At 40.4% G+C, this 24,015-nt stretch overlaps 1 protein-coding gene across 1 annotated transcript in view; it reads left to right on the top strand.

Moving 5' to 3' along the window:
* The window catches only part of LOC140483868 (F-actin-capping protein subunit alpha-2-like), a 65,633-nt gene that overhangs the window by 5,432 nt on the left and 36,186 nt on the right, over positions 1-24,015 (top strand). The window contains exons 2-3 of the mRNA XM_072582648.1: positions 19,518-19,581; positions 21,486-21,537. Coding sequence (XP_072438749.1) covers positions 21,488-21,537 — 50 coding nt within the window. The 5' untranslated portion in view covers positions 19,518-19,581; positions 21,486-21,487. The remainder of the gene's footprint in view (positions 1-19,517; positions 19,582-21,485; positions 21,538-24,015) is intronic.

The raw sequence follows: 24,015 nt of genomic DNA, 5'->3' as shown, positions 1-24,015 counted from the left end.
CAACTGATGTAGACATCTGGCCATCTCTCAACTATTTTCTCTATGTAATTTCCTACCTTTTTCCTAATATGTCCTGCCTTTCTTTTTTTATATCTGCTTTCCAGCAGGATTTCTGCTTCTGTACTGAGTCTTACTTGGTTGATAGCTCCAGAGTTGGTTTACTCCATCTTTCCCAAGTGATACTTACACACATTATTGAACAAAGGCAAATTGAACATGAAGATCAATTTCACTGTGTGTGATCCTATGCTTCTTCAGCAACAACACTTGCATCTTCCTGTAGAAATCTACAGATAACAACCAGAAATGGAAATGCTGCCAGCATTTTTGTTCTAAGCCTCCCTAGCTCACAAACAATAAGGTTAGTCATAGCTGCATTGGACTAAACCAACCATGTAAAGTCTGAGCTGAATTTTATTGTGTACTGTTATGGTCACCACATGACCATAGGAGGTGGAGACTTTGGAGAGGGTACAGAAATAGTTTGCCAATATACTTCCTGGTTTGGAGCATAGTAGCTATGAGGAGAGATTGGACAAATTTGGCTTGTTTTCACTTGAATATCAAAGGATGACGGGCAACCTTATCAAAGTTTTCAAATTATGAAAGGCATGGATAGAATGGATCGTTGGTGTCCTTTTCCCAGGATAGAAAAGTCAATTATTGGGGGGATATAGGTTTAAGGTAAAAGGACGTAAGTTGAAAGAGAGGCTTTCTTTTTACACAGAGGGTGTTAAGTGCCTGGAATGCACTGTCAGAGGAGGTGGTGGAGATGATTACAAAAGTAATGTTTCAGAGGTATCTTGACAGATATATGAATATGCAGGAAACAGAAGGATACAGACTGCATAGAGCTAAAGTTTTAATTTTAGGAAGGAATCATGTGTAACCATAGACTTGTTGGGTAGAAGAGCCTGTTCCCCTGCTGTACTGTTCTTGTGCTGCACTGTTCTTTGTTCCTTCTGGGGTTTGCGTAGCTTGTGCTATTTCTTTGATTTGGTAATCAATTGGGAGGTAGGGCACAGAGAGTGGGAATATAACGTTCATTATCAGTTTGATATAAGTGGACAAGATGATGAGAGGCTTAGGTACAGTAAATATCCAGAGTCTTTTTTTTTCCCAGGGTGGAAATGGCTATCATGAGGGGGCATAATTTCAAGGTGATTGGAGGAAGTTTTAGGGGAGAAGTCAGACGTAGGTCCTTTACACAGAGAGTGGTGGGTGTGTGGAATGCACTGCCAGCAGTGGTAGTAGAGTCAGATACATTAGTGACATTTAAGCGATTCTTGAATAGACACATGGATGATCATAAAATGTAGGGGTGTGTAGATTTGTTCTTAGAGATCTTAGAGTGGGATAAAAGGTCAGCACAACATCAAGGGCCAAAGGGCCTATACTGTATTATACTGATCTATGTTCTAAGTTTGCTGATCTGTGAAAAGCTTATTTCTCATGTATTTGTAAGATTTCAACATATTTATTAAGGATAAATAAAGGAATCCTTTGTAGGTGACTCTGTTAGGAGGTACAGTGGCTTAGGTGCAGGAGTTTTCAAAGAGATAGAGACTGACTAAATGGGTGAGTGCAACTATGGGGGATGTTAATCACTTTGAATCTGAGAAGAAATAATTACTGGTGCATTTGCTTAATGATAAAAGGTAAGGAGTTGTGAATGAGCAGAGTGTTTTGGGTATCCAAAAGTGCAGATCACTAAGAGCGAAAATTAATCATGATCAAAATAAATTAACTGACTGTTGGTCTTTATCTTATAAAGTGCTTGGAACATAAATGCTTCAGTAGTTCAGATCCAATCTGTATACTGCATTCAGTTTTGGGCATTGAACCTCATAAATAAAAAGAAGTGATTATATTCTGAATGCCAATATGGCCACTAAAACGGCAGCCGGCACATTTACAGATGGGTCAGAGGCATCACTCGGCTGTAACAGGCTTCAAAATTGTCTGGCCTATGCTGCTGAGGTCACCATGTCTTGTGCACGGTGGCATCAGCACATGCTCAACCTGCTCCACCGTTATTTCACAATAATCAGTTTTGAAAAGCGACGACTAAGTCTTGGCTCAGCGTGGACAGGTTGGACCAAAGGGTCTGTTTCCATGCTGTACATCTCTATGACTCTATGACTCTTCTTGTGCTTCCCCTAACCGCTCTGGCTGCTCATGCCCATTCAGTCCAGTGCAGGAGGTGTGGGAGAAAGTGGCTGCTCAGAAGGAGTGGAAACTCAGAATATCTTTGTGATAGGTGGCTACTGAGGTGGCGCCATTTGCTGTGTCGTGATGTTTCAATGCAACATAGAGCTCCTGTGCAATTGTTGCTCCACCTAGTGGTGGCATGTGCAATAAAGCAGCTGAACGCATCGGTCTTACTTCTTCATTTTTCATTGCTTACTTTTTTCAAACATTATTTATAGGAATTTACTTGCTGACACGTCCCTTATGAGTTGGAATATGGTTTTGAATATTTTTTTCTCTTCAAACTCTTAATTCCAGCATGGACTCAATCCTAAATTTGCTGATTTTGAGAGTATTACCTGTATGAGGATGCTTAGTTTTGAAACTTTGTTTGTCTGCCTTCAAATTTAGATTGTTACAGGGTGATTGAATAGAGTTTGTTTTAATGATGAGGAAATTCAATAGAGTATCTCTCCTGAGGAAATCGCAACAAAAGGAAAAAGTCAGTTAAAAAGAAAGAGGAAAATTAGAGTTAAGCCATTTATGAGTTAAAATGCTTATAGACTGGAAGCAGAGGCTAACCGGGAAGACACTAGAGCAAAAATGGCAGGAGTTTGTAGGTATAATTGAGGACACTGTACAGAGGTTCATTCCCAAGAAAAGAAAGATTAACCGGGGAGGGATTAGACAACCTTGGCTGACAAAGGAAGTCAGGAAATGTATTAAAGAAAAAGAGAGATCCTATAAAGTGGCTAAGAACAGTGGGAAATCAGAAGATTGGGAAGGATACAAAAGCAAACAGAGGATAACAAAGAGTGTAATAAGAAATGAGAGGATCAAATATGAAGGTAGGCTAGCCAGTAATATTAGAAACAATAGTAAAAGTTTCTTTCAGTACATAAGAAACAAACGACAGGCAAAAGTAGACATTGGGCCACTTCAAACTGATGCAGGGAGCCTAGTGATGGGAGATAAGGAAATAGCAGGAGAACTTAACAAGTACTTTGCGTCAGTTTTCACAGTGGAAGACATGAGTAATATCCCAACAATTAAAGGGTGTCACGGGGCTGAGTTGAGTATGGTTGCCATTACGAAAGAGATAGTGCTAGAAAAGTTAAAAAGTCTTAAAATTGATAAATCTCCTGGCCCCGATGGGATACACCCTAGAGTTCTGAGAGAGGTTGCTGAGGAAATAGCAGAGGCATTGGTTGAGATCTTTCAAGAGTCACTGGAGTCAGGAAAGGTCCCGGACGATTGGAAGATGGCTGTAGTAACCCCCTTGTTCAAGAAAGGATCAAGGCAAAAGATGGAAAATTATAGGCCAATCAGCTTAACCTCGGTTGTTGGTAAAATTCTAGAATCCATCATTAAGGATGAGGTTTCTAAATTCTTGGAAGAGCAGAGTCTGATTAGAACAAGTCAACATGGATTTAGTAAAGGGAGGTCATGCCTGACAAACCTGTTGGAATTTTTTGAAGAGGTAACAAGTAGGTTAGACCAGGGGAACCCAGTGGATGTGGTCTATCTGGACTTTCAAAAGGCCTTTGATAAGGTGCCACACAGGAGACTGCTGAGCAAGGTGAGGGCCCATGGTGTTCGAGGTGAGCTGCTGGGATGGATTGAGGATTGGCTATCTAACAGAAGGCAGAGAGTTGGGATAAAAGGTTCTTTTTCAGAATGGCAGCCGGTGACGAGCGGTGTCCCGCAGGGTTCGGTGCTGGGGCCACAGCTGTTCGCATTATATATTAATGATTTGGATGAGGGAACCGGGGGCATTCTAGCGAAGTTTGCCGATGATACAAAGTTAGGTAGACAGGCAGGTAGTACTGAGGAAGTGGGGAGGCTACAGAAGGATCTAGACAGGTTGGGAGAGTGGTCCAGGAAATGGCTGATGGAATTTAACGTGAGCAAGTGCGAGGTCTTGCACTTTGGCAAAAAGAATATAGGAATGGACTACTTTCTAAATGGTGAGAAACTTAATAAAGCCAAAGCACAAAGGGATCTGGGAGTGCTAGTCGAGGATTCTCTAAAGGTAAACATGCAGGTTGAGTCTGTGATTAACAAAAGCGAATGCAATGTTGTCTCTTATCTCAAGAGGGTTGGAATATAAAAGCAGAGATGTACTACTAAGACTTTATAAAGCTCTGGTTAGGCCCCATTTGGAGTACTGTGTCCAGTTTTGGTCCCCACACCTCAGGAAGGACATACTGGCACTGGAACGTGTCCAGCGGAGATTCACACGGATGATCCCTGGAATGACAGGTCTAGCATATGAGGAACGGCTGAGGATACTGGGATTGTATTCGTTGGAGTTTAGAAGATTAAGGGGAGATCTAATAGAGACGTACAAAATAATACATGGCTTTGAAAAGGTGGATGCTAGAAAATTGTTTCTGTTAGGCGAGGAGACTAGGACCCGTGGACACAGCCTTAGAATTAGAGGGGGTCATTTCAGAACGGAAATGCGGAGACATTTCTTCAGCCAGAGAGTGGTGGGCCTGTGGAATTCATTGCCACGGAGTGCAGTGGAAGCCGGGACGCTAAATGTCTTCAAGGCCGAGATTGATAGGTTCTTGTTGTCTAGAGGAATTAAGGGCTACGGGGAGAACGCTGGCAAGTGGAGCTGAAATGCGCATCAGCCATGATTGAATGGCGGAGTGGACTCGATGGGCCGAATGGCCTTACTTCCACTCCTATGTCTTATGGTCTTATGGTCTTAAAATTAGGCAGTTTATCACATCAAGGACAGTGGAAATCAGGAACTCCTGCCAAGAAAATTATGGATGCAAACTGCAGTGGATAAATGTTTCTGAGACAAGGGATTATAGATATAAGAAGAATAAGTAAGAAACAGGTTAAGCCATCATTAAGCTCTAACAGTTGAGTGACACATTGATCAAAAGAAAGTGTACACAGCTTACAAACAGCCTCCAGCCAACAACAAGGTCAGGCAACATTCTAAATGGCAAAAAAGAATACATTTAAAAAATGTTACATTGGGATTTGTTTAGACACATGGCTTTACTTAATGCATCCTCCACTGCAATTGTTTACATGTACTACTTGCCATGCACAGACTGCATAACCACACAATCTTTTCATAAACACAAACAAAAATCTATCCTGGAGAGTTTTTTTAAAATCGAGCATGTTAAGGAGATAGGGAGGTTGGGTGGGCGAGTGGACTAAACCAAGGCAACAGTGGTTTTGGGAGATAAGTTGAGACTTCTTGAGGAGTTCAGGCTTTCGCAGAATCACAGGTTTATTACGATGCCGAAGAAGGTCATTTGGTTCATTGTGTTTGCAACAGCTCTTCAAATAAGTATCTTGGCTTAATGTCATTCTCCAGCATTTTTTTCATAACCCTGCAAGTTATTTCTATTCAAATAATCAGCCAACACTCTTTTTAATGTCTTGATTGAACGTGCCTTCACGCACTGCCAGGCAGTATATCCCAGGCCTGAACCATTCACTGCATAAAAAGAGGTTTCTTCTCAAATTGCATTTACTCCTTCTGCAAATTAATTTATATCTATGCCCTCTTATTCTTGGATCCAGTTACAATCAGGAACAGTTTATCCCTGTCTACAATGTTCAGACCTCTCTCAGTTTTGAAATTTCAATTAAATCTCCTCTGAGCTTTCTCTTCTCCGAGGAAAACACTCTCAATCCTGGAACCATTCTCATTAACTTCTTTGGATGTTTCTCCAATATCCTTCCGAAAGTGTGGCACCCAGATCTATAGAGAACATTGCAGCTGGGGGTAAACTAGTGTCTTATACTGGTTTAGCAAAATCTCCCTGCTTTTTACCCTAGTCTATTATTAATAAATCCTCAGATTCAATATGCTTAATAAACTGCTCTCTGTATATATTCATCAAGATCTTTCTGCATATTCATACACTTTTGAGTAGTACATTTTATTTGTTATCCCTACATGTTTTGTTATGATCCCCAACTGATGATAATTCCTGACAAGTCAGGCCATTGAATGAAATCCAATTTTAAAGATTGTAATTTTAAAAAAAATTAACATGGTGATCTTTCATTCAACATAAGCACACCAGGCTGCAGATTTAACAATAAACCAGAGGTTATTATGCAAAAGAAATAAAGTAAAATAAAACAAGCTACTTATATAAAATATAGTTTAAAATATTTAAAAACAAAATCAAAATTACTCACTAACACCATCACTTTATCATGAAACAAAATCCAGGAATATTTTATTTCCCTATCAAATCGGTATATTTAACTGAACTGCTTCTTCTCAATTCTGGTCCCATGAGTTGCAAGGCCTCTTCCTTTGATTAGTCATGTAACTAAGATCCTTAAACTGAGGTAACTCTGTTTTTTTTAAAGTGGAAGTATTCTTATATTTGACTTCTGTCAAGTCTGTTTTAAATTGAACCAGCAGCACTTCTCTCTCTGAGCTTTTACTAGCCAGTATTAAGCCTTGATAATTCTAAACCCCAAAGTAAGCTGCTGTCATTCAATGTTTTCTCTCTCCTGTTGTAAAACCCCACAATATAAATAAATTTTCATTAAATCTCCGGGAACACTCCACTTATCTGCTCTCGTACTGGTTTAAAATTGTGGGTCTGAAAACACTGATGTAGTTGATTATTAAACACCTTCACATAAATAGACCATCACCAATATGCCACTAGTTTAAAATCTAGACTTGATATCACACACTTTGCACTGCAGTTTTTTCAAGACCACCACCTTGCACTTTGCACATCGAACTTGACCTACTACATAGCTGCCCACCTCACTGAATTCTCAATGTCCTTTGAAGTTCTACACTGTCAGCCCCTCAGTTTACATTGCTTTCAAAGTTTACATCATATGGAAACTTTGAAATTGGCTCTTAATGTCCCAGGTCTTGGTGTTTAATATAGATCAAGAAAAGCAAGGATCTCAAAACTGACCCCTGGGGCTCATCACTGCAAGCCTTCCTCAGGCTCATAAATAGCTATTCTTTGCTTCCTATCACTTAACCACTTTTGTATCAACATTGCTGCTGTTCCCTTTATTCAACATGCTATAATTTTTAGCACCTCTGTTGTGTAACATGATATCAGGCAGCTTCTGGAAGTCTGTGTACAAGACATCAATCACTTTACCCCTTCAACACAGTCAGTTACTTTTTCAAAAACATTCTAGCAAGTAGGAAAACAGGACTAACCAGAAAATAATCCATGTCAGTTCTTCTTAATTAACCTTGTCACTATTAAATTGCATTATTAAATTATTAATTAAAGTATTAACTATTAAATTAATAGAACTTTCCATGCTAGCAAAATTAGACAGAAGGTTCTTTTATTGCTGGGTTTCCCCTCACAAGCATTTTTGAACAATGGCATAATGTTTGCAATACTCTTGTCCTCTGATCCCACTTCTATCGAGTCCAAGGAAGACTGAACAATAACTGTCAGTGTCTCTGCAATTTCCACTCTCACTTCCCAAGTGTCCTGTAAAGTCTAAGTAACAAAGGTTTATCAGATACTTCCTTCTCGCCAAGTTTGAATCCTTCTAACGACTGAATTGCCTTCTCTGTCACTAAGTCCTGAGCATGGTGGCTCAGTGGTTAGCACTGCTGCCTTACAGCACCAGGGACCGAGTCTTGGACAACAGTCCAGTCTTGGACAACAGTCTGTGTGGAGTTTGCACACTCTCCTTGTGTGGGTTTCCTCCCACAGTCCAAAGCTGTGCAGGTTAGATAAATTGCCTATAGTGTTCAGGGATGTAGAGGTTAGGTACATTAGTCAGGGATAAATGTAGAATAATGGGGAATGAGTTTGGGTGAGGTACTCTTCAGAGGGTTGGTGTGGATTTGTTGGGCCAAATGGCCTGTTTCTACACTAAAGTGATTCTATAAAGACAGATGCAAAATTAATTTGATACCTTAGCCATGGTCCTAGAGAGTGTTGGGCCTGTGGAATTGCCGCGGAGTGCAGTGGAGGCCAGGACGCTAAATGGCTTCAAGGCCGAGATTGATAAATTCTTGATGTCACAAGGAATTAAGGGCTAGGGGGAGAATGCTAGTGAGTGGAGTTGAAATGCCCATCAGCCATGATTAAATGTCGGAGTGGACTCGATGGGCTGAATGGCCTTACTTCCACTCCTATGTCTTATGGTCCTGCCTTCACACATAAATCGTTTTGATTCCTAATTGGTGATACTTTTCGATTTAGCACTTTTTATCAATTTTTGTGCCAAGAGAAGACTTTGGGATACCATTTTATTTTAGCTGTCAGTCTTTTCTCATATTCCTTCTCATGTGTTTTCTCACTTCACTTTTGAGTATTTTGTATTCAGCCAAGTTTTCAAATGGATTTTCTACATGGCACCTATCATAAGAAGACTTTTTTTTTAATGTACTAAGTTAAAAATCACACAACAGCAGGTTATAGTCCAACAGGTTGAACTGGAAGCAGTAGTTTTTGGAGTGCTGCTTCTTCATCAGGTGGTTGTGGAGTATAAGATTTTAAGACAGGGTTTATAGCAAAAGTTTACAGTGTGATATAAGTGAAATTATACATTGAAAAATACCTTGATTGTTTGTTAAGTCTCTCATCTGTTAGAATGAACATGTTGGTTTCACTTCTTTCATATGTAAATAGCAAAACTTTTAAAGAAAAGTTACATTCTCAAGTGAACTTTAACAATTTGTGACAGCCCAGACAATGTATTGGGTATTAACTCCCCTCTGTGCTGCTGTCTGTGCCATGTTTCTAATCTAAAAAATGTATTAACAGCATCTTACATGGATTCATGCAGTTTTTGAGCAAAGTACAATGTAACTGTGCAAGTACAAATTCACCACAAACTTGTATGTGTGTGTGTGTATGAGAGTGTCTGTGTGTGTGTGTGTGTGTGTGTGTGTGTGTGTGTGTAGTGCAATGGGGTCACCTGTAGTGTGGCATGAACCCAAGATCCTGGTTGAGGCCATTCCTATGGGTACCAAGCTTAGCTATCAGTCTCTGCTCAGCCCCTTTTCACTGCTGCCTGTCCCAAAGTCCACCTTGGAGGATGGTTACCTGAAGGTCAGTGTTCTCCAACTGGGAGGGAACACTCCTACCTGTTGATTGTTGTACGGTGCCCACTCATCCGTTGTCATAGCCTCTGCTCGGTTTCCCCAATGTACCAAGTTTTAATGTAACTTGTTCCAGTGCCTGCTTTGAGAGATTTGGATGCCCTTCCCCTGTGGCAATGCTTGGATCAAAGTGTATTTGCTGTCTGCTTACCGAAGAATATCAAGCAGCTTCAGCTAAGAAAGAATTGTAATTATTGAGAATTAAGTACAAGATCTTTGTGGTTACTATTCCATTGTATTGAAATGTCGTATGTGTCTGTGCTTTTATCCAATTTTAAAGTAATTCCTCTGACAGATATTTCAATCTCTGTGTACTAAATTCTGTTCTGCACAGCTACACAGTGAAGGAAGTTGATTTCTCGCCATCATCCAGAAAATGTTCGTCCTGCTGCTCCTCTGCAATCCCAACTATTGGGGCTCCTGCAGACTGCTGAAGTCTACTGTCTAACTTGCTACCCTGTCAGTGTAGCCTTCCCCTGTTGTTACTCTCAATAAAACAGGATGGATTGGATTGATAATCATGCAGCTCCTTTGTAGTTTGAACTGCACCCTGTTTCCTTGTGCATTTGCCTTCATCTAGCCAACATCTACCACAACTGAGCTTCACTTCAGGTGGTTTTCTACCTCTGTCAGTCTTGTAGTTTCTTATCAATGGTCTTCCCTTTAGCTCTTTTAAACCCACCTCCAGTTCTCTTGGTCTGGTCTGGTCACCATTTCCACCATGTCGTAATGTGAGGTCTATGCTGTGATGGAGCAGGCTCGAGGGACCAAATGGCCTACACTTGTTCCTAATTCATATGTTCATGTTTAATATATCCATTGCTTCCTGGAATACAGAATGTTGAAGTTTCACAGTCCCTTAGATGTCAGTCCTCAACATCAGTCCTCTTATTTAAAAACTGCGAGGGGAAGTACTTTCTCAGCATCTACCTAATGAAACCTGTTGAAGGTTGCATGTGTTTCAGTTAAGAGACAGTTAAGAAGTTAAGCAGAGTACGAGAACCGGAAGGTGATGTTCAACTTGTATAAGACACTTGTTAGAACTCAGTTGGAGTATTGTGTACAATAGTGGGCACCATGTTTTCAGAAAGGTCTAAATGCATTGGAGGGAGTGCAAATCAATTTACAAGAATGGTTTCTGGAATGAGAAACTTCAGTTATGAGGATAGATTGAAGAAATTGAGACTCTTCTCCCTGGAGAGAAGAAGTGTGAGAGGGGATTCAGTAGAGGTTTACAAAATCATGAGTGCGCTAGATAGAGTAGAAGGTGTTCCTGCTGGTAAAAGAAGAAAGACCAAGAGGGCATAGATTCAAAGTGGAGAGCAAAGTAAAAAAGGGTGATGTGAGAGAAAACTTCTTCATACAGCAAGTAGTTAGTGTAAGGAATACACTGCTTGGAAGAACATTGGAGGAAAAAAAACTGCAGATGCTGGAATCCAATGTAGACAGGCAGGTGGCTGGAAGAACCCAGCAAGCCAGGCAGCATCAGCAGCTGTAGAAGGTGACATTTTGGGTGTAACCTTTCTTCAGGATCCTGACTTCGGTTATACCTGGAATGTTGATTTCTGCACTTCTTGATGCTGCCTGGCTGGAAGTGTGTTGGAGGCAGTTCCTTTTGAGGCATTCCAGAAGGCATTGAATTACTGTTTAGACAGAAAATATTATGCAGGAACATGGGAAACAGGCAGGAGTTTGGTACTAGGTAATAGAACCAGTGCCGGTACACCTTTCTGTGCTGCAATAATTCTGAGATTCTGTAAAGCCTGTCTGAAATGCCCTGTTGGCAAGTCAATGTAGTAAAGTTTGGATGTGGACAGTTCTGAACAATGTTAGCATTCATTTCAAGAGGGCTAGAATACAAGAATAAGGATGTACTGTTAAAGATGTATAAGGCTCTGGTCAGACTGCATTTGGAATATTGTGAACAGCTTTGGTTCCTCTATCTAAGGAAGGATGTGCTGGTGTTGGAGGAGGTCCAGAGGAGGTTTACAAGAATTATCCCAGAAATGAAGGGTTTGTCATATGAGGAGTGGTTGAGGACCCTAGGTCTGTGCTCAATCGAGTTTAGAAGAATACAGGGCATATGACTGAAACTTACAGAATACTAAGACACATGGATAGAGTGGACATAGAGAAGATGTTTCCACGAGTAGGAGAGACTAAGTCCTGAGGATATGCCCACAGAGAAATGAGACAACCCTTTAGAACTGAGATGTGGAGCACTTTTTTCAGTTAGAGGGTGATCAATCGGTGGAACTCTTTGTCATAGAGAGTTGTGGGGACCAAATTATTGATTGTCTTTAAGACAGAGGTAGATAGGTTCTTGATTAGTAAGGGGATCAAAGTTATAGGGAGAAGGCAGGAGAATTGTGTTTAGAAACTTATTCGCCGTGATTGAATGGCAGAGCAGTACTCGATGGGCTGAATAGCCTAATTCTACTCCAATGTATTATGGTCTTATCTCTGCTCAGCTTGTCTAATGGCCACTTTTTGGAAACAATGGGAGAACAGACAAGGGATTTGTTGGCTGCACTGTTACTTTCAATTCCAGACACTCAACATAGTTGAAAAAGATCCATTTTCAATGTAACAGGAGGAGTATTAGTTCAGTCGTAGCAAGATCTAGACAATGATACTAACCCACACTCAATGAATCAATTGTCTCTCTCCATTTTTAATAAGAACATGGGTGGCATAATACTGCATGGTCCACTTCCCCACCCACAATTCATCTGTATGTGTCCCTTGTTCTGCTGTTGTGAATCTTTCAAAGTAAACTGAGTTCTCTGCTTTGAGGTGTAAGGAAAACATAAAGAGTGCTCTCTCCCAAATTTCAGTGATGCCTTAGACACATCAGAAAAGTTTGCAGCAGCATCATAATTTCAGTTGGGAACTGTGTTTAGCCTTTCAGCCAAATCTGAACTGTATAATTTTGACCAATCTTTTCTCAATTTTTTTAATTCTCAAGGCATCTGTGGGAAAAAGATAGAGGTTGAAATAAAATACAGTAGATTGCCGCAAAATGGGTAATTGGGAGAGCCTAGTTGCTTTTTACTAACCACTGATATGGATCAATTAGCTCTGACCCTATCATTCTTGATTCTAACCAATTCCTATTAGTACAAACATTGAGATGGATGAATTATCTCAAGCAGTTATCAGTGTAACCCTGGACTTTTATCACCATCTACTGGGCTGATGTAGTACCTGCAGGTTGTGATCTCATGATTTGTCCTGTTTGAGCTTTGGAAAGTCATGAGAAAATGAGACATCTAGGACAAGAATCTGTCATTTGGCAATCAAACTCAACTCTCAATCTCCAGGCCCAGTGTCAATTGTATTTTGTAAATCTAATAATGCCTCCATCTCTGCCAGTTCACTTAGTTGATTATTGTAATCACTTAATTCCTTCTTCTATTAAAAAATGTTCTGATACACATAGTAAAATTTATTTTTTGCAAACCTATTTTATACCCTCAGACGTTCTGTTCAGATGGGCCATCATAACAATTTGAAGAGAATGTGCTCCCAACGTCCCACGCCAACATTACTCTATTAACACCATCAACAGGAGATTGTGATCAATTATCTCACTGCTGTATGTAGGATGGTGTTATGGGGGAACACCGTGACCTGCAAGCTCATCCCAAGTCACAAACTGTCTAGACTTGGAACAATATTGCATTTCTTCACTGTCCTGGAACTCCCACCTTACGCATTCCCTGCGTAAGGTCCCTGCACCCCAAGAACTCCAAGTGGTTCAAGAAGGCAACTCGCTGCCAATTTCTCCAAGGAAATTAGGAATGGTCATTGCAGCTGGTACCCACAACCCATGAGAAAATGAAAGAGAATAGCTACCAAATTTGCATGCAAAGTCACAGCGATTTAACAACATTCTTATAAGAATACACACAATTCTGAAGGAGTTTGACTGAGAAGATGTTTTCCCTCATAGGAAAATCTAACACCATAGTTGTACAATAAAGGATCTTCCACTTAAGGTGGTGATAAGGAGGAATTTTCTCTTTCAGAGGATTATTCAGCTTTGAAATTCATCAACTCAGGGGCAGGAGATCTGGGTTATTGAATATATGCAAAACTGAGTGAGATAAATTTTTGATCTAAAAATGAAACAAAAGCTACAGGATGCCAGCGAGAGTAGAATTGAGATCGAGATCAGTTGACTCATGTTCCTATTGTGTGGTGGTGCAATTTGAGGGTGAATAGACTCCTGTTTATGTTCTTATGCAATAATAAAAATAGTTTATCAGTAACTCATTTGATGTGCTTGAGAGGTCTTGATATTGCTTGCAATGCTATGTACATGCTGATTTCTTCTCAGCTTTTACTGGTTCTTACTCTACATTAATATTCTGGACACGCTTTCTGAAAGCCCTTGATATTGGAACTGCGACAGTCATTTCTCCCTGAATCTGGTGGGCTACATAATAACATACTAAATAGTCCAGGGAGCCACAATTGAAGTATCAAATTTAGTTTTTCCATTGCTACCATCCAACGAACACTGACGGCTAGAAGTGAACATAGGAGCACTAAATAAACATTAACACGTTCCCATATTTGCAAATGAGCAGTTTAAATTTCTTGATATTATTAGAATTTAACAGAATTATTTAAATTAACTATGATTAGTGATTCTGTGGATGGTTAAAAAATACTGGAATTATGTAGACATCTGTGTTCAAGACTGTATAAACTGAGTCTACCTAGTCTCATGCAATCAATCCGCTAAGGATTGTAAAATCTTAATATCCTTAGAAAGATTGAATTGAATTGAATTGAATTTATTGTCACGTGTACCAAGGCACAGTGAAAACCTTTGTCTTGTGAGCAATACAGGCAGATCACATAATTAAATAGCATAGATAAGTAAATAATAGGTAAACAGCGGCAAAAACAGAAACACAGGTCCAGGCATATGTTAAGAGTTTTTGAGTCCATTCAGTATTCTAACAACAGTAGGGTAGAAACTGTTACGATACCGGCTGGTGCGTTTGTTCAGGCTTCTGTACCTTCAAGGTTATCTTGTATTTTCCTTATCCAGATTTGACAAAAATGTTGAATGGACACAATGGGTGAACCAGATTTTGCATCAGTTCCACCGACATACAAGAACAGCTAACCTTCCATGCTTGTAGTGAGACACTGACCTTGGCTCAGTGCATCCTTGCACATCTAAGGATGTCAATGAGAATGTGCTGAGACTAGCTGAGGACACAGAGATACTGAACCAGTAGCTGCTCTTCAGTTAAGTATTTTTTGCTCAGTTTGTAAGCCAATCCAAGCACAGATGTGTTGGGAACCAAAGAACAATGATTTAAGGTGATCAGAAATAAAAGCAATAGTCACATCAGAAAAATCTGTTTTTTCTAGACAGAAGAGATAGTTATTATGTGAAATGAACTGTATGAGAGGGTGGTGGAGACAGATCCAATTGAGGCTTCCAAATTAGAGTTGCCAAGGTGTGAAGTGAAACTATCTTGAATGCCACTTGTAAGAAGCCAGTAGATACATGATCAGCCAAACACATTGGTTCAGTGCTGCACTTTGGGATAGACTGAGATTTTAAAAGTGGATTAGTGGTGCTGGAAGAGCACAGCAGTTCAGGCAGCATCCAACCTGAACTGCTGTGCTCTTCCAGCACCACTAATCCAGTATTTGATTTTCAGCATCTGCAGTCATTGTTTTTACCTTGAGATTTTAAAAGGTCTGGCATAAGCACAAGTCTTACTTTCTCTTTTACTTTAAATTATTAAATAATTTGAACAGGGCAAAACAAAAAAAAAAGAAAAATATTATTAAAATGATTGGCCAGAAATAAGGAATCCCACGAAAATGGCGCACTGGAATTGATTCTTCCTTCTATGCCTCCAAGAACAAAACCTCATGCGGCAAGCTTTGCAAACATGACCCTCAGATACCTGATAGAATGAAAATGTTGTCATAGAGTCATAGAGATGTACAGCATGGAAACAGACCCTTTGGTCCAACCCGTCCATGCCAACCAGATATCCCAACCCAATCTAGTCCCACCTGCCAGCACTAGGGAATGACAGTTGGCTTGAGTTCTCTGCTGTTGCTTGCTGATGAGGGACCCTGATTTGAAAGTGTCTGCGTGTGGACATGAGATATGGAGGGGCTTGGGCTCGGGTGTTATGCCGCAGCAGTGGATTAACCAGTCTAATTTCCATATACAAAGTCCACCAGCCGGCATGAGCAAGTGACTTTATCTTGCTGCCAGCCTCCTTAAGCATGTCTCATGACTTTATCTCTCTGGTTCAACACACATAAAGTCTAGTTGAATTAATTGTGAAGAAAGTTAATGAAATTATGAAAGATGCCAGTCCAGATAAGGAAATCCAGTTCTTTATCAGAAGATGTGTTTGACATCAAAAGCAATTTCTCGAACTGGCAGGGAAAATCTTTCATAAACATCTAATTTTTTTCACAGCTGAAAATTATTAGATTTGAAATCAATTCCCACATGTTCACTCTGTAATGTATTTGAAATGAATTCTTACCACCTCAGTTATTTCATAAGCAGGTAACATTCCTGCTTTTTAATTGTAAATAAGGGCAGCACTAAGACTCCGTGGTTAACACTGCTGCCTCACTGGGACCCAGGTTTGATTCCAGCCTTGGGTGGCTGTCTCTGTGGAGTTTAGATGTTCTCTCCATTGCTGCGTGAGCTTCCTTTAGGTGCTCTAATTTCCTCCCACTATCCAAACTCCACCAGTAGAATTTGAACCTGTGTATTCAGAATAGTCTTGCAACAGTACCACTAGGCCACTACCTCCTCTCAGCTCCATGAAGGGCTGTGATAATGATTAAATAATCCGTTCTAATGACACAAAAACAAGATACTGTGAATATGGAAATCTCTGAGGGCTATTGGGGTTGCGGGGGAGGGGTAGGTTTAGGTTGATCAACTGGTTGACAATCTAATATGTTACCATGTTGGGGGAAATATACCCGCTTCAGAAAAGCAGAGTCCACATTAACTCTGTGTGATTCAGCACCCACATAGTTGAGGGGTGGCACATTGGGGGAAAAGAGAGCTGGGTTGCCTATGCTGTGGAACTTTGTTGACTCTCAGCTCCAGAACCCTTGGAACCTCTGACTGTTGCAGTTTGAAATTGTCTTCCGTCTGGATCAGTCTTAAAAAAAGATTTAATTTCAGAGGAGATGGCAAAAAATGTACCATCCATCTCGAGGGAGAGAAAAGTAAGTGCTAAATTCTATTTTCTGCTTGGTTTTGTGACAGCTGATATATTTAAATTTGGGTAATCACAAAGAGCTCTGGTGTGATGTAGAAATAACAAGTAAAATGTGTTTCCTTCAGAAAATTATTATCGCGGCTTGCCTTCGAAAATGACTCACTTCTCCACGATTTCCCACATTAAACAGCAATATCTTGTGGTGTCCTTTGTAAGATGTGACTGCGTGAAAACTTGGCAGATGGGACATAAATGAGATGAGATGAAATGAGCAAATGTTATGCCCTTTGGCAGGAAGCTTAGAGGAGCTGAATATTATTTAAGTTGAAACAGACAACAGAAAGCTACAGCACAGAGGAATTTGGGAGTCCTCATGCATGAAACACCAAATGTTCGCATCCACATCCAGCAGCATCCAAGAAGGCAAATGGACTGTTGGATTGACATCAAGGGGAATAAAGAGAGGAAAGTCTTGCCAAAACTATGTGAGGAACAAGTCAGATCATAGCTGGAGTACTGTGGACAATTTTGGTCCCTTTAGCTAAGGAAATCATAGAGTCCCTTACAGTGCAGAAACAGGCCATTCAGCCCAAAAAGTCCACACTGACCCTCTGAAAGGTAACCCACCCAAACCCATTCCCCTACACTATTACTCTACATTACTCTACACTATTACATGCATCCTGGAGTACTATGGCCAATTCACCTAGCCTGCATATCTTTGGTTTGTGGGAGGAAACCAGAACACCCAGAAGAAATCCATGCAGACAAAGAGAGCATGTGCAAACTCCACACAGACAGTCACTCAAGGCTGGAATCAAACTTGGGTGTGTGACGCTGTGAGGCAGCAGTGCTAACCACTGAGCCACCCACAAAGATAGAATAGAGTCCCCACAGTGTGGAAACAGGCCATTCAGCCCATCAAGTATACATCAATACTCTGATGAGCATTCCACCCAGACCCAACCCATCAACTCTGCATTTCCCATGGCTAACCCATCTAGCCTACACATCCCTGGATACTATGGGCAATTTAGCATGGCCAATCCACCTGACCTGCACATCTTTGGACTCTGGGAGGAAACCAGAGGACCCACATGCAGATATGGAGAGAATATGCAAACAGACAGTTGCCCGAGGCTGGAATCGAACCTGGGTTCATGATGCTGTAAAGTAACAGCGCAAACCACTGAGCCACCCTGCCAACCAGATTCTCACTCTCGGCATTTCACATACCTCTATACCATCATAGAAGGACTGCACACTAGCCAATTACACCACTGCAGATGTACTGACATTGGAGGCAGTCTAGAAAATGTTTAATAAGTTGATATTGACATAGAAAGATTTCCTTATGAGGAGAGATTGAGTAGGTTGGGGCCACACTCACTGAAGTTTAGAAGAATGAGAGGAGACCTAATTGAAACATAAAATATCAGTACCCCTGGGCTTGACAGAGTAAATGTGGGTTCAGTCTATTTCATTTCTAAATATTTAACACATCCAGATCCTGATTGCCACTCAATTCTCAATCTCATAAACCATCATCCTTGTCCTTGATTTCCTTTTCAGCACAAGGTAAGGGCTGGTTAAGGTAGTTCACTGTCTTCAGCATTTCATTGTCTATACTGTATCTCAGGTCACTAATTGTTGGTGGCAAAGGATAGACTACTACAGAGTGTATACAGAAAAGGTAGATGACTTATTGCATGACAGAAATAATGCTAACGTTAATTACTAGTCAGACAATAATTACCAAGGGTTCTAAGGAGCTGTACAGAAATACATCTGTTCCCTATAAAGACCACTGTAGAATGCACTGTCTCCAAGACTGTTCATGTCAGCATAGAGATTGGGTGGAGCTAATGTAACTTCACCATTCAACCTTTCAGAAATATTTACCCCTATACAATTTACTATATACCCTATACTTGTTTGACTAATTTCCTTCAGCATGCGCCACCGACACATGATCCTTGTCTATATTTCCTTGTTAGCTTTATCCCACAGTTGAGAGATAATGGGCTGAATCTTGTGAGGAGAGGGGAATCCTGATTACTGGTTGGAGAAACAACAAGAACTTCCTTTCAAGAAGCCTGTTACATTTTATTCCATTCAAGCAGTTGCCAGTCCAGCAGTGAGCTTTCCCCTCTGATGAAGGGACCCCGAGTGCAGAAATCCAGCTGATCAATTAGAGATCTGTATTCATTTAGTATGACAGTATCACCAGGGAAGGTACCAATATGATATCTAGACAACACACACCCAAGGACAGGTATCAGTGCTGTATTTCAGGGCCGAAGTGAGGAATGATGGGAGCAGGGTGAGGTGTCATGGAGTCACGGAGTGTTGACCCATGAGGGAGGTGATTAGCAGCAAGTTTAAAATCCTTCAATATCAGGTTATAATCTAACAGGTTTATTTGGAAGCACTAGCTTTCAGAGCACTGTTCCTTCATCAGTGCTTCCAAATAAACCTGTTGGACTATAACCTGGTATTGTGTGATTTTTAAAAATTTTGTCCATCCCAGATCACCACCGGCACTTCCTCATCATTAGCAGCAAGGGCAAGGACAACAGGGTCTCTTTCAGCACTACACCTCTAACCTTTTCTGAAGTAAGGTCCTTTTGACTAGCACTGAGTACCTTTGAATTATGGCACTCCCCAGAATCCCACTGTCAATCCCAATGGTGTTTACCATCAGAATTCCCACACAATCAACACCTCCGCCTGCCATTGCATGAATACCATTGGCTCATTTGTGGCTGAATGAAGACCTTAAGTGTGACTAATGGCCCATCTTTCATCATAATCCAAGGTCCACTTAGACCTTGACTAGTAGCTGAAGTTGATGAAATCAATGTCTGCATTCCCGAACTGATTGTGATGCTGACCTTTACTCCAGTGTGTGGCCTTAACAACATGGTACAGTTCCCTCAGTGTAAAGTTCTATTTATCTCATTTTGTAATGCTGATTGCTTTTTTAGATTAACATCCTGAGCAGCATCCTTGCGCAGGCCCCTCCTGGCGAGTTCAGTGAAGTGGTCAATGGTGAGTACCCAACATTGTTCCAAACTATAGAGACTGCACCAACACAATGTGGAGCACATCAAAAACTGGCCACTTCACATATGAATAGCATGGGATTCTTTGGGAAGGTTAAAACTGAATGTGAAATTTTAGATAATGAATAAGATATAAAGACAAAAATGATATTTACTCTTCCATTAGTCCCATATTTCAGTTTCTTGTTCTTGAGACTAAAGCTAGAAGTGAAAAAAGACTAGAAACCTCCTTTTTCATCCAAAGTCCTCTTTTTGCTAAAGAAATTTACTCTACTAAGAATTTTTTGAATAAAGTAACTGCAACTGGACCCCAACAATGACGGAATGAGAGTCAAACTCTCAAGCAGCTAAGCTCTTGGGATTTGGTATTCCTCAGTTCACAGACAACAATCTGTTATTGGGATTGAATTTGCATTAAATAAAGTGGTAAGAAAAATAGTTATAAGTGATTAGTGCTCAAATATATAAATACAGCCTAAATGAGTAATGTTGACAGCAGGCACTTAATCATTTAAATTACTTAATAATTACATAATAATTAACAGGTAACAATAAACTCTAGCACTAACAAGGATGATTTACTGGTGGTGGTTAGTAGATAAAAAAACATCTGATTTATTGAACAGGAGGAAAAACTGTTTAGTTTTGTGTAAGATTGCTTCTGAAATAGGCTGAAGAATTGTCTCTTGATCCTATTAAGGACACTGTTCTAACACTCACCAAAATGACAACAAACTTGAGTGCCAGAGATGCACTGGCATTTGGAACGCTGCAGATGCAGGATCTTAATAAAATATGTTCCAGTACCTGTAACGGGACTAATATATATTTACTACCTCATACTTACTGTAAAAAGACAAATCTATGGATTCCTGACGAGGGAGCCAGCACTAAAAGAAACAGAGTCCAGAGACATTGCAACAAAGGAAATGTCCCTATGAAAAGATTTATACTCAACCTTTATAATTTCACCACATGATTATAGTTCAGATTGGTGCGAAAAGCCTAATTTCTGCTGCTGGCTATAAGGGGCATCTTCATGATTCCCACAGTCATTTAACAAAGGTCTTCCATGAGAGGCAGGGAATCATTTTAATCAAAATTATCAGACAGTGCTGGTGAAAACTGTATTTTTAAGCTTCTTTTGATTAAATACTCAACCAATCAATTGTCTGTCTCACTCATGTTCCACCCCTGTTCCAACATTCCCCAGGGGAATGTCAGATAAGTAATGAAGTGGTGATGAGGTTGATAAGAAGTTAGTTATGACTGAATTGATGCATTATCCCACCCATCCTTTCTAAGTGGTCAGACAGCCTGCAGGCAGGATGACAATTGGTTTGCTCTGGTAAAGAACAACATTTAGATATGCTGTGTAGCAAGTTGGGATCCAGACCTGACTATGTTCCCAGCATTGCATCAAGGTCTAAGGTGGTAAGATTCTGCTGTAGTTGTCAAAAGATTGTTTAGTTCCATGATTGTGTCATCTCACAAATCAATAAACCAAAATGTTTACTCCTCTCCTCTACACTAAATGTCAATACTTAGTTTAAAATTGAACAGTTGTCATCAGTCAAACTGCGAACTGAAATGCAAATTCTATGTCAACCAACAAAACTATCTGCTGTTATATTCCAGGAATAGTGGTTGCTTGCACATCTGAAGCTGGGGATGATACACAGTGAGCACAGAACTGACTTACTCTAGAATCTGCCTCCAAATTCTACTGTTTAAATGGTAGTAAAGCCAATCTGCCTTTGCAGTGGTCTGAGCAATGTTGTGGTATAAACTTTGACTCTAAGACTGATGTTATGTTTTACGTTCAGGTCTTGCATGAATATTGACAGTTTACTTGGTACAGCTTAGCAACTCTTTTTTTGGTTGTTGCAGATATGCGGGCTTTGCTGAATGATGATGAATTGATATGCGAGAACATAGAACAGTAAGTTTATTTCTTTTTTACATAATTGGCCTTTTGTACATATACAGTCGGTTCTGCTATAACGTGGTAGTTTCATTCACAGGCAACCCCATGGTGTAAGAAGATCATGTAATGTCAGCACCATTTAAACTAATGGAGCTGGAATCATGTTACAACCAAAACATGCTTTCAAAGTTTGCACTTTATGAACAGTGTCCCCAATTTGTGAATCATGTTATAACGAGTTCGCATTAATGAAACGTGGGTTATAGCAGAACGACCTGTAGTTATAAAGGCAGACAAGGGCACTCAAAATAGGTCTCGCTGTTTTATTCCTATATCCAAAGTGATTTATCTTCTTGTAACCAGCACAGACTGCTGCAAGAATGTATACATCACTTTCCATCAATCTTGCATCTGTAATCTCACACAAACCATGATTCACTTCTGACCTAAATCCTCATGGTCCATTCTTGATAAATACCTCCTCACTGATCCTCAACTGGTATCCAAATAACCTTGGAATTTGGAGCAATTCCATCAATTTAACAAATCCATAGCTAAATTAACATTTCCAGACTGCCACATACCTTAAACTCACCAAGTAGCTTCTCTATGCAGACCTGCTGGAACACTGTTAAAGTGTATTAAGCCGTGCACAGAACAGATTAAAGTCCTCGAGAAGGAAATTGGTATCTTAGTTACCTTGTTATTAGAGATACAGGGAAATCAGTCACATACTTGCAGTTCTCTGAAGAGCAGAATATAAGCAGCTGTACTTCACCAAGCAGTCAGGTACAGCATTGTGTTGTCTTCTACAATACCTGCCACCCACAGCTATCATTATACAACCTGTGACAGCTAAAGTCACTTCAGTTATCAGCACGTTTTTCAATGGCTCCTTCCAACCTGCCATAAGGAACTTTCAGCAACATTAGTCAGTCTGCAGTCTGTGCTCACATTGAATAGACAATTTTTTTTGTTTTAATTGGAGCAAGTGCTTTCAGTTTTTCGCAGTGGATGTATGGAAGCAGGATAGAGATATGACTTTGGAATTTGTTTTATTTGTGGGCTTCTACACAGCCCAATGTCTCACTGACTGTACATGAATCATCCCTGGCCTCTCGCAGACATGCTGTCTTCATGAATCACAATGACTTCCAATATAACTGCAGTGTGATTACTGACAGGGCATCAGACAGGTCTGTGATCACATTCCAGGAAACAGCAATTATGCTTTTTTTTCTAGCAGCAATCATCTATTTACCATTCCTTGTCTCTGCACAACTATTAGTTTCTAGAAGGTAAGGGCTATCCCCTACAGAGCACCTGATTCCTCTTGGAATTTGTGTTCAACAGTTGAACTGCACTACTGTCGGACCCCTGACTTCACTGCAGCCTCTAGAGTAGATGGTATTTTGAGAGGTCTCAAAGCAATTATTTCAATGTCTAGAGATAGCTGTTAAACCACCTAGGAAAGGTTCAATTCCATTCTCAGACAACTGTCTGTGTGATGTTTGCACATTCTCCCCATTTCTGCATGGATTTCCTCCTATAGGCCCAAAGATGTGGATGGGTATATGAATAGGAAGGGTTTAGAGGCATATGGGCCAAGTGCTGGCAAATGGGAGTAGATTAGGTTGGGATATCTGGTCGGCATGGACAAATTGGCCTGAAGGGTCTGTTTCCGTGCTGTACATCTCTATGACTCTATGTGCAGGTTAGGTGGATTGGCCATGCTAAAATGCCCATTGAATCTAAGGATGTGTAGGTTTGGTGGATTGGCTATGCTAAATGCAGTGATAGGAAAAGGTAGGTAGGTCTGGGTGGGATGTTCTTCGGAGGGTTGGTGTGGACTTGATGGGCTGAATGGTCTGTCTCCACACTGTAGGGATTCTGTGCAACTGAGCAAAGAGAATCCACTTACATATTGTATACTGTATAGCTTTGCTGGAAATGAAGACAACAGATGGAGCTACCTGTGAAAGGTGTTTAGTGCAGTGGGGGGTTTGACAGTGCAATGAGGATGACTCAGAAAAAATCTATAGCCAGTTTTTTTTAACGTTAAATTACAGAACAGCACTTTGGCTGAACATTTCCCTGTATTAAAATCATGTCCAACAGCTGTCCCAGTTCATCCACCGTCAAATAACTTGCATCCATTGAAAGATTAACATTGACATTCATGTTATCTAACCTTGTAAAGCCAATGGCTACTAGAATAACATACCACACACATAAAGATTTCAAAATGTCTATCATTTTCATGTCTTATACAAAGACCTAGCTTTGATTAATCCACCAGTCCTGAGCCCTTGCTGCCTGTCTTAGGGCGCTCTCTTGAATAGCCCAGTATCATTCATTCTCTTGTGATTCCAGCTGAAATGATTGAAGGCAGCTAATCAGACAAAGAGTCCTCTAAAGAAGAGCCATGTCTGACTTGAACTGTTAACTCTGTTTCTCTCTCCACAGATTGGCCATGTTTCTTTATGTTTGTTA

Source organism: Chiloscyllium punctatum, chromosome 12 (genome assembly GCF_047496795.1).
Source record: "Chiloscyllium punctatum isolate Juve2018m chromosome 12, sChiPun1.3, whole genome shotgun sequence".
Taxonomy (NCBI): Eukaryota; Metazoa; Chordata; class Chondrichthyes; order Orectolobiformes; family Hemiscylliidae; genus Chiloscyllium; species Chiloscyllium punctatum.
This window is presented reverse-complemented; position numbering and strand designations above follow the sequence as displayed.